The sequence below is a fragment of the Somniosus microcephalus genome, chromosome 15, assembly GCF_052327205.1.
Source record: "Somniosus microcephalus isolate GS21.2 chromosome 15, FLI_Smic_1.0, whole genome shotgun sequence".
NCBI lineage: Eukaryota > Metazoa > Chordata > Chondrichthyes > Squaliformes > Somniosidae > Somniosus > Somniosus microcephalus.
In genome coordinates this window covers 75,282,532-75,294,570 of record NC_141001.1, presented here as the reverse complement: position 1 = coordinate 75,294,570, position 12,039 = coordinate 75,282,532, and the positions used below count along the sequence as shown (strand labels likewise).

Genomic DNA, 12,039 nt, shown 5'->3' with positions numbered 1-12,039 from the left:
TACAAATGTAAAATTGTTTAATTGTATTACAACCGTTAAATGCATTTTATACATTAACATATCATAACCCCATTTTGTTCAGGGGTATGTATTAGGAGTAATTCTGCAATCCCATACTCCCAGCAGGGAGCACAGGTCAGAGCTTCCTGCAAAAAATAGCTCCTTGCTGGAAGCATGGGATAATGGAATGAACCCCATTCAGCCAACATTTACAATCACATAAGTAACAAAAAAACCTGTGTTTTACTGTTTTTGCTAGGTGACTGGAGATGTCAAAGTGTGTCCGTAGAACAAATGATCTGAAAAAAGTGCAATATCCTTTTACTGACCCAAGATGTCTCTTACAGCACTTTGAAAACACTGCAGTACAGCGTTTAACTGTATGAGTGACACCTAATTCAGAAAACTGATGTTGTATTAAATTGCAATTAAATTAACACAAAGTATATTACAAATTTGCTAGTATCGCTGAATTTTTTTCAAAAATAAGAACTATGCTCCTTGGATTGTAAATTGCTTTGACACGGTCTTTCTATAAATAGCAAACATCTCAACAAAATAAAAGTTCAAAATGGACTGATAGTTACATCAGCGCAACTGTACCACAACATCTCCAATTCTGCGCAAACATAAACAAACATATCAACTACTGACTCAAAGCTAATCATAGAAAGTTGATACCTTACTGTAATCATATTCTGTCCAGTTGCCACTATCGATTTAAAACAGTTATAATCACTTAAAGGCATTAGCATTTATATGTCCAGAAATGTAGTGCTTTACTACTTGAAAGCTGCAGTATTTTTTGTTTCACACAAGACATCCGGCTCCTCGGAGAACAATTCACAGTAATAGTTCTTCAGAATTTTAAACTGGCCGCTGCGAATAATAATGTGAGGTCTGATAGAAGCAATATGATCACATGCCTTCTTTGGACTCCAGTGATGCAACTGAAGGAAAGGTAATTTAGGAACAAACAGTTAAAAAGGAATGTTTGCTAAGTACCATTATGATTCACTTAGGACAAGATTAGACTGCATAAAGTAACTTGCAATATTTTATAGCTCAGTTGATTCAATTACACCACTACAAACACACTAAATGAGAACAAAACATTTTAGAAACATCAGCAAAAAAATTGAACATAAAAGGATCAAACATCAAACACATTATTAGGAAAACAATTGAAAGCATTCAATGCACTAGATTATGCTAAAATAGGCAAGTGGAGGAAGATACAGCAGCAGAGCGCAAGGTTAAAATTATAGTGTAGGAGGGCCAGTTTCAAGATGGTGGAGCACTGGGACCAGCTTTGGAACAAGAGGTAGCTGTAGAGATAGTGGGGGTGAGTGCAAGTTCAGTTGGAGATATAATAGATGAAGTTCCCTAGAGAATATGGGGGAAAAGATTATAAAAACATACTATGATAGGTCAAAACCGTCTAGGAAGTGAGTTCAAGGGACATACTTCAGTGCAGATAATAAAGATAACAAAGGAAATAAGACAAAATAGAAGGAAAAGTAGTGAGGAATATGAATGGGTCACAGTTGCAACGTATGTAAATACACAAAGCATTAGAAATGAAGACGTGGAACTAGAGGCGCTAATTAGAATGGAAGAATAGAAGTTATATCCTTAATGGAAATTTGGCTACAGCCAAGACATGACTGGGCTATAACATTTTCAGGGGGAAAAGGGGTGGCTTAGTTAATCAAGAACATTTCAACAATAGAAAAGGAAACATTTTTTATTGCTTCGTCAATCTCCAGAGGTGTTGCACATGGGGGAGTCAAGACCAAGTGCAGTATTCAGGCCAAGCAGGGTCATAGGAGGCAGGTCGGGGGGTGGAAAGGAGACAGATGGGAAGGAGGAGTCAGATGAGAGGAGCTGGGAAAGGGAAGGGAACAAGAGTATAACAAAAAAATGATACCAAATAAAAAAGGGGGACGGAGGGGATAGGGGTAAAGGCCAATCCATGTTTATTTTTACTTTTTATTCACCGTTAGCCCAATACAATCAAATCTCAAATGCAAAGTAGTTATAGCAAGTAGTACACGCTATTGTGGTTTGATCTCCCAACTTTAAAAGAATATTTCAGGATAAAACTCTAAGCCTTTTCCCTACAGGTCTGAATGTGCTGTGTAACCCAATGATTTGGGATACACCAAAGTTCAGAACGCTTAGGAAGGGAAAAATAAATTGCTCAGCTTTGTAGGTTCACACATTCCACTTTTTGCCCTTATCCCAACTTGTCTAAATCACAATTGGACAATGAAAGTTCTCAATGTTAAGAGTTTCAAAGTGTACTAATTCAAATAATTCTTACTGAACTCTATTTTAATACGAAAAAAACAGCCCCAAAACCATTTAAAATAATTTTGCCAATACATTTCTGAATCAAGCTTGGGCACATTTGAGAGACTAGCCTTCCCTCCCAGAACCCTGTTCTTCCTACTGCATGTTGAAAACAAGAGCAATGAAGGGTACTTGGAGTGAAGATACATTTCTGCCCTTGATCTTGCAATTGGAATGAAGGTTTAGGAGCTAGATACCCTGTGGGAAGATTAAACTTACCTTTCTTTCACATATTTAAATTGTACCGATTATAAAAAGGACATTTAAAAGTGACATAGCAGATATATAAACTTTAATTACAACTGTTATTTTGTAATTTAATTTGAACGGTTTCTAAATTCTCAAAAAATACCTACTCTTAATGTGCTGCTTATATTTATTACTAAAAGATTTAGCACTAGTCAACATACATGAATTAAATATGCTGCCACCATCGTGGCACTGCGTGACCGTCCAGCCTTACAGTGCACATAGACACTGCTTCCTTTTTTACGATGTTTAGCAACAAAATCAACGCCCTTTTTCAAGTCTTCTAATTTCGGTACTCCAAGTATATCGACTGTCCTGAGACGCAACTGTTCCACGCCAAATGACTCCCATTCCTGAAACAAAACCTCAATTAAGAAATGGGCTAGATTTAATTTGAAAGCGTACAAAGTAGTGTTATACCTGAAACAATGTAGTATTCCCCAATAAAAGCTCCACTTCCTGTTTATAATCCCAGGATAGAATCAATGTGTAAAACAATCTCGCTCTGGACATATGGCAAAGCCAAGCAACAGAGGCGCCAAGGTAAGACATGAACCTGGGTCGTAAAAGTCAAATGAGAATGCTCAGAACTGGCCGACAAACCTGCATTTATTTATTTTATTTTTAAAAAACTGGTTTGTTCATTCAAACATGCATTACAGCACACTTCAGTTTTTTCCTTTTGCAGCATATGCAGAATAAATCTTGAAAGGTCTCATCATCTGACGTTCTCTACATTTGCTTACTTCAAATGATGGTAATGTAAATTAAATGTGTTTACAGAGAGTGATGACAATACCAAAAGATACAAAACAGAACTGGTGCTGCATATTAGCACTCTGTAAATCACTGGGTTTTCTTTCATACATAACAGACAGGTTCTTTTGGCAAAACAAGTAGAAGCAAGCATTCACATGAATACAAAACCTTCAACAGGGTGCAAATTGTGTTACTGTATACAAGTAGAAATTTCAAATTGCACATTTTCATCCTGAGTGACAATACTAATAAATGGCTATGGGTTCCTTCTCTAAAACGTGGTCCTGTTTCTACAACAAAGCCAGTAACACAAATACCATCTAGCTACAGGTTCTGCATTCAGCAAATATTTTTTCTACATTTTATTTTCAGCTCACAGGTCAAGAAAAACAAACATGAAACAGATGCTAAGGAGTAAATTAGAAGGTAGCAATAACAGGGCATCATTATGAGCACTTGGCACCCAAGCTAAAGAAGGAAAGAGAATCAGCCAGCGTTCAGCTTCTCGATTGCTGTAGAGCGACTCATGCTGGAATGTTTGCATGTGTGGACATCCGGTAAGGACAGGGTTGATGAAATAGCCTTCCAAGACACATGGTCTAAGCTCACACCAAGTATAGCCACTTGGACAAAGAGGATAGTCACTAATGGAACTGTAGCCCAGCAAGAGTCAGCACTTTCAGGAGAGGAGAGAAAATTGGGAATGGTAGCAACCACATCTACAAGTCACATAACATCAAAAAGAACAGCACAGTTTGAGCAGGTTCTTGCTAAAATCATTACCTTGCAACCCTCCTTATTTCATTGGACACATGATATTGTTCATCACATTTCCGAGTGCTGCATAGGAATGACATACAGTAGGAGTAAAGTATGAAAATGGCTGATGACACTGGATGATAGATACTAGTATTACTACACCGTGTTTTTTCACAAATTACAATGACTATAAAAGGTTACTGCCTTGTCACAAAGCTCACATGTATTTTATATTTTTCCATCTGCTGTTAAACCTTCCAGCTCTACACCAATGTAATTGTGCTTTCCCCACCCCCACCGAGTTTTGCTCTGAAAGGTAGGTTAAGTACTGCGAATTCTCCTTTATTAGGTTTCATTTCTCCCCACTCACCTCAGCTGTGTTTACAAAGAATTTGGTTTCGTATTCTTCATTCATCGTTATCACTCCTCGCACATTCTCTTTTCTTACTAACTGAAAGTTCAAACACACTAGTAATTATTGAAGGATATAAAGCAGAGAGTAGGAGTAAATGTGACTGGTGTGCCCCAGGCATGCATGCATATATGAACAATCTGGACATTAGCATAGAGGGATCATCAACATTTCCTGATACCAAATCTGGGGCATGACAAACTGAAGAATATGAGAGAATACAGAAGACCAGAGACAGGTTAGGGGACTGTGCAGATATGTGGCAAATGCAATTCAGAGAGATAAATATGGGATTTGGGAAAAATAAAAAATGAAAATAACAAGGGCAAAATTCTCAAATGGAGTAGAGGAACACAGATCATTAAAAGCAGAATTGGAGATGGGAAAAGCTACAAATAAGGCAAATGGGATTATGTGCTTTATATACACGGCATTATATACAAAGGCACAGAAGTGATAAGAGGAGTTAGCAGTTGGAGTAGCGAGTGTGATTTTAGGTACCCCATTGTAGAAAGGACATTGGAGCCATGGAAGAAATACGATGTAGAATTAGTAGAATGATACCAGGGATGAGAGGATATAGTTAAGGTGATAGACTTGAAAATCAAGGTATTCACTGAGCAGAGAATGTTAGAGGTGATCTAATAAAATATTTTTAAATTACAAAAGGGTTTCAGCGGGGAAAATAGTGCAAGATAAGTGAATCAGTAACAAGGGGACACAACATTTCCTCGTGGAGGTTGGAAGATTAGAGGGTTTTTTCATGCAAAAGATTTTTAGAATATAGAATGCATTACCACTATGGAATGCTAGTGAAGCAAAGTCAATCATAACATGTAAGAGGGAATTACACACGAAGAAAAATATTAAAGGGTACAGGGAAAATACGAGAGTCGAGAGCTTAGCCTCGATGAGCCAAAATTACTAAACTTAAAAAGTACTCTCATTCTTCTTTCATGGGCAAAGGGATATGGACAGATTAAGTGAGTGGGCAAGAAGTGGCAGATGCAGTATAATATGGGGAAATGTGAAATTATCCACTTTGGTAGGAAGAATTGAAAAGCAGATTTTTTTTTTTTTTTTTTTAAAAAGGAGACTAGGAAATGTTAATATGCAAAGGGATTGAAGTGTCCTTGTACACAAAATCACAAAGTCAACATGTAGGTACAGCAACACTTAAGGCAAATGGTATGTTAGCTTTTATTACAAGGTGGTTGGAATATAAGAGTAAGGAGGTCTTGCTGCAATTATATAGAACATAAGGAATAGGAGCAGGAGTAGGCCATTCGGCCCCTCGAGACTGCTCTGCCAGTCAACAAGATCATGGTTGATCTTCTGCCTCAACTCCACCTTCCTGCCCGATCCCCATATCCCTCGAGTCCTTGAGCATCCAAAAATCTAATCGATCTCCATCTTGAATATACTCAACGACTGAGCATTCACAGCCCTCTGGGGTAGAGAATTCCAAAGATTCACAACCCTTTAAGTGAAGAAATGTCTTCTCATCTCATAGGGCTTTGGTGAAACCACACCTAGAGTACTGTGTGCAGTTTTGGTGTCCTTACCTAAGGAAGGATATACTTGCCTTAGAGGGGGTGCAACAAAGATTCACTAGACCGATTGCTGGGATGAGAGGGTTGTCCTATGAGGCGATCTCGAGTAGAACGGGCCTATACTCGAGTTCAGAAGAACGAGAAGCGAGCTCATTCCATTGAAACGCATAAAATTCTTAGAGGGCTTGACAGGGTAGATGCTGGAGAGCATCTAGAACAGGGCTCATAGGCTCAGGATAAGGGGTTGGCCATTTAGGGCTAAGACGTGGGAAAGCAAATTGTGTGGAAGATGCAAAGAATCTCCAATGGGATATAGATAGGCTAAGTGAATGGGCAAAAATCTGGCAGATGGAGTTTAATGTGGGAAAATGCAAGGTTATCCACTTTGGTAGGAAAAATAAAAAAGCAAATTATTTAAATGGGGAGAGATTACAAACTGCTGAGGTAGAGTGATCTGGGGGTCCTTGTACATGAATCACAAAAAGTTAGCATGCAGGTACAGCAAGTAATTAGGAAGGCAAATTGAGTGTTGGCCTTTATTGCAAAGGAAATGGAGTATAAAAGTAGGGAAATCCTGTTACAACTGTACAGGGCGTTGGTGAGACCACACCTGGAGTACTGTGTACAGTTTTGGTCTCCTTATTTAAAGGAGGGATATACTTGCCTTGGAGGCAGTTCAGAGAAGGTTCACGAGGTTGATTCCCGAGATGAAGGGGTTATCTTATGAAGAAAGGTTGAGCAAGTTGGGCCTATACTCATTGGAGTTTAGAAGAATGAGAGGTGATCTTATTGAAACATAAAAGATTCTGAAGGGGTTTGACAGGGTAGATGCAGGGAAGATGTTTCCCCTCGTGGGGGAATCTAGAACTAGGGGGGCATAATTTCAGAATAAGGGGGCACCCTTTTAAATCAGAAATGAGGAAGAATTTCTTCTCTGAGGGTCGTGAATCTTTGTAATTCTCTTCCCCAGAGAGCTGTGCAGGCTGGGTCATTGAATATATTTAAGGTGGAGATAGACAGATTTTTGAACGATAAGGGAGTCAAGGGTTATGGGGAGCAGGCAGGAAAGTGGAGTTGAGGCCAAGATCAGATCAGCCATGATCTTATTGAATGGCGGGGCAGGCTCGAGGGGCCAAATGACCTACTCCTGCCCCTACGTCTTATGTTCTTATGTAAATTTCTTCACCCAGAGGGTTGTGAATCTTTGGAATTCTCTACCCCAGAGGGCTGTGGATGCTCAGTCGTTGAGTATATTCAAGACTTAGATTGATAGATGTTTTTGTATACTAACAAAATCAAGGGATATGGGGTTAGGGTGGGAAAGTGGAGTTGAGGTAAAAGATCAGCCATGATCTTATTGACTGGCACAGCAGGCTACTCCTCCTATTTCTTATGTTCTTTCAACATGTGCTAATGACATGCTTCTCCACAGCTGTATCCACAATTTTAGCTAAGTCTTTTATGCATAATCTCTAAATGTGAATAGTTTTGGCTAGAGGGAAATAACAGGCATGAGGATGGAGATATTACTTAAGATTTCTGTGAAAATATTCCAGCCTTTCTAACTATTCTAAGCACAGCTTTCTCCTAAATATATTTGATACTGCAATCACCATTGTGCTGCCTAACAGCTTCCAGATGTGAAGGATTTGAAGCAGTCAGACTACCTGAGATTTTCTAATGGGGAGGGGGAAGGACTTTAAGGATCTCTGTTAACAGATGAACGGAAATGGACTGAATGGCCTCCCCAAATGGCTTGGTGACCAGGGCTCAGCTGCGATGCTCCTCCAACAATATGTATTTAGGTAGTGCCGTTAACATAGTACAGCGTCCCAAGGCATTTCACAGGAGCATTATAAAACAAAATTTGACACTGTGGCACATAAGGAGAAATTAGGGCAGATGACCAAAAGCTTGGTCAAAGGAGGTAGGTTTTAAGGAGCGTCTTAAAGGAAGAGAGGTAAAAAGGTGGAGCGGTTAAGAAGAAATAGGAGCAGGAGTCGGCCATTTGGCCCTTCGAGCCTGCTCCGCCATTCAATGAGATCATGGCTGATCTTCTGCCTCAACTCCATTCACCGGCCCTATCGCCATATCCCTTGATGCCCTTACTAATCAGAAATCTATCGACTACTGTTTTGAATATACCCAATGACTGAGCCTCCACAGCCCTCTGGGGGTAGAGAATTCCAAAGATTCACTACCCTGTGTGTGAAGGAATTTCTTCTCATCTCAGTCCTGAATGGCCTACCCTTTATCCTGAGGCTGTGGCCCCTGGTTCCAGACTCCCCAGCCAAGGGAAACATTCTCCCAGCATCCAACCGATCAAGCGCTGTAATAATTTTGTATGATTCAATGAGATCCCCCCTCATTCTTCTGAATTAAAGAGAATACAGGCCTAGTTTACTCAATCTCTTCTCATACGACAGTCCCGCCATCCCAGGAATCGATATAGTGAACCTTTGTTACACTCCCTCTATGGCAAGTATATCCTTCCTTCGGTAAGGAGACCAAAATTGTACACAGTACTCCAGGTGTGGTCTCATCAAGGCCCTAAGGTTTAGGGAAGGAATTCCAGAGCTTAGGGCCTAGGCAGCTGAAAGACACGGTCACCAATGGTTGAGTGATTAAAAATCAGAGATGCTCATGAGGCTAAAATTATAGGAGCGCAGATATCTCGGGAGGATTGTAGGGCTGGAGGAGATTGGAGATAGGGTGAGGCGAACTCTATGACTCTAGGTCATGGAGGGATTGGAAAACAAGGATGAGAATTTTAAAATCAAGGCGTTGCTTAACCAGGAGCCAATGTAGGTCAGCGAGCACAGGGGTGATGGACGAACGGGACTTGGTGCGGGTTAGGACACGGGCAGCCGAGCTTTGGATGACCTCAGGTTTACATGAGGAGAATGTGGGAGGCCGGCCAAGAGTGCTTTGAATAGTCAAGTCTAGAGGTAACAAAGACATAGGTGAGGATTTCAGCAGCGGATGAGCTGAGGCAGGGTCAGACTTGGGCGACGTTCCCGAGGTGGGAAGAGGCGGTCTTAATTATGCCACATATACGTGGTGGGAAACTCATCTCGGGGTCAAATGACACCAAGGTTGCGAACAGTCTGGCTCAGCCCGAGAGATGCCAGGGAGGGGGATAGAGTCGGTGGCGAGGACCAAAGACTACACAGGGAGAGGGATAGAGTCGGTGGCGAGGACCGAAGACTACAGTTAGGAACCCGTCGCCCTAGGCAGCCTGGGCCTGCTGAGGTACCGGGGGGCGGCCATGAACCCGCGTCCCCTCCCTCCCTTCCGACTGGCACCTTCCGGGAGAGGGGCACGGAGCAGGGCCCGGGTCAGGAACAGCTCCCTCCCCCGCCCCGCCATCGCCCTGGCCCTGACCATGGCCATGGCCCTCCTACACCCGGCCCCGCTCCTACCTCCTCGGTGAGGGAGCGGAAAGGGAGCGCCCCTATGATGACGGTCTGGTCGATCCGGTCATACCAGTGCCGGCCCCACACCTTCGACATGAAGATGTTGTAGCCCAGACTGGGGTAAAAGACGGCTCGCGCGAACAGCGACGCCATGACCAACTGCCCCATCCGGTCCGCCGCCCGGACACTCCGTCCGCTACTTCCGGTCCATCACAATAATATACTCCCCTGCTCCTGCAGTGCCTCTCTGCTCGACTCAGCCACTGTTGAAGCTCCAGGCATTTATACCCAGTAACATGATGTGAAAGGTGCAGCCTTTGAGGTTCAGAGTACGTCATAGAATGGTTACAGCACGGTGGAAGGCCATTCGGCCCGTCGAGCCGGTACCAGCTCTCTGCAAAAGCATTTCAGCTAGTCCCACTCTCCCCTGCCCTTTTCCCATAGCCCTGCAAATTTCTTTCCTTCAGGTACTTATCCAATTCCCTTTTGAAAGCCGCGATTGAGTCTGCCTCCACCACCTTTTCAGGTGCACTTCAGTCCCACGCTCCTGATCTTCGGTCACCCGGTGCGGAGGGGAGCGGGCAGGTCGGAGGACCTCCTCGTAGGACTGCTCCTGGGCCTAGCCAAAGTGGCCATTAACAGGAATAACAACAGAAAACGCTGGAAAAACCCAGCAGGCCAGGGCAGCATCCGTGGAGAGAGAAACAGAGTTAACGTTTCAGGTCGATGACCTTTCGTCAGAACTGTAGTTCAACTGCAGTTCTGATGAAAGGTCATCGACCTGAAACATTAACTCTGTTTCTCCACGGATGCTGCCCTGGCCTGCTGAGTTTTTCCAGCGTTTTCCTGTTGTTATTTCGGATTTCCAGCATCCGCAGTGTTTTGCTATAGGTCATTAACAGGTCCAGGCAGCGGGCGGTCGAGGGAGTCGTTTGGCCCGATTGCCTGCCTCTCTTCCACGGCTATGTTCGCGCCCGGGTGGCCCTGGAGATGGAGCACGTGGTGTCTGCCGGCACGCTCGAGGCCTTCCGAGACCGGTGGGCGCCGCGGGGACTGGAGTGCATCATCTCCCCGGCTGATGTAATTTTAATTTAATTTGATAAGTTTTATTTAAAGTTCTATTAAGTTACAGTTAATTGGTTCAACAAAAGAGCACCACCTTTTCAGGCAATGCATTGCAGATCCTAAGCACTTGCTGAGTAAAAAAGTTTTTTCTTAAGTCAGCTTTGGTTCTTTTGCCTTAAATCTGTGTCCTCTGGTTCTCGACCCTTCTGCTAATGGGAACAGTTTCTCTCTGTCGAGACCCCTCATGATTTTGAATACCTCTATCAAATCTCCTCTCAATCTTCTCTGCTCTAAGGAGAACAATCCCAGCTTCTCCAGTCTATCCACGTAACTGAAGTCCCTCATTCCTGGAATCATTCTTGTAAATCTTTTCTGCACCCTCTCTAAGGCCTTCACGTCCTTCCTAAAGTGTGGTGCCCAGAATTGGACACAATACTCCAGTTGAGGCCGAACCAATGTTTTATACAGGTTCATCGTAATTTCCATGCTTCTGTACTCTATACCTCTACTTATAAAGCCCAGGATCCCGTATGCTTTTTTAACCGCTTTCTCAACCTGCCCTGCCACCTTCAACGATTTGTGCACATATACCCCTAGGTCTCTCTGTTCATGCACCCCTTTTAGGATTGTACCCTTTAGTTTATATTTCCTCTACTCATTCTTTCCAGCAAAATCTATCACTTCACATTTTTCTGCATTAAATTTCATCTGCCACGTGTCCGCCCATTTCACCAGCCTGTCTATGCCCTCTTGAAGTCTATCACTATCTTCCTCTCTGTTCACTATACTTCCAAGTTGTGTCATCTGCAAATTTTGAAATTGTGCCCTGTACACCCAAGTCCAAGCTATTAATATATATCAAGAAAAGCAGTGGTCCTAGTACTGACCCCTGGGGAACACCACTGTATACCTTCCTCCAGTCCAAAAAACAACCGTTCTCCACTACTCTCTGTCACGTAGCCAATTTCATACTCATGCAGCCACTGTCCCTTTTATTCAATGGGCTTCAACTTTGCTGGCAAGCCTATTATGTGGCACTTTGTTGCACGCCTTTTGGAAACCCATGTACACCACGTCAACCGCATTGGCCTCATCAACCCTCTCTATTACCTCATCAAAGAACTCGGTCAAGTTGGTTAAACACGATTTGCCTTTAACAAATCCGTGCTGGCTTTCCTTAATTAATCCACACATGTCCAAGTGACTGTTAATTTTGTCCCTGATTATTGTTTCTAAAAGCTTCCCCCACCACCGAGGTTGACTGGCCTGTAGTTGTTGGGTTTTTCTTTACACCCTTTTTTAAACAAGGGTGTAACATTTGCATTCTCCAGTCCTCTGGCACCACCCCCGTTTCTAAGGAAAATTGGAAGATTATGGCCAGTACCTCCGCGATTTCTTCCTTCAGCATCCGAGGATGCATCCCATCAGGTCCTAGTGACTTATCTACTTGTAAGTACAGCCAGCCTTTCCT

General features: G+C 42.7%; 1 protein-coding gene across 2 annotated transcripts; it reads right to left on the bottom strand.

Moving 5' to 3' along the window:
- Positions 1 to 9,730, bottom strand: ptpmt1 (protein tyrosine phosphatase mitochondrial 1). 2 transcript variants are annotated; one of them, XM_086008071.1, is made up of 4 exons: positions 9,510 to 9,730; positions 4,493 to 4,573; positions 2,766 to 2,957; positions 1 to 950 (listed from the first exon to the last, which is right to left on the bottom strand). In XM_086008071.1, exons 1-4 carry the CDS (start codon positions 9,669 to 9,671, stop codon positions 783 to 785), a joined length of 603 nt encoding a protein of 200 aa, XP_085864197.1. In that variant the 5' UTR covers positions 9,672 to 9,730; the 3' UTR covers positions 1 to 782. The 2 variants fall into 2 exon arrangements, with proteins under 2 accessions (XP_085864197.1, XP_085864198.1); XM_086008072.1 differs by having other exon boundaries at positions 9,591 to 9,730.
- Positions 9,731 to 12,039: the final 2,309 nt, after the last annotated feature.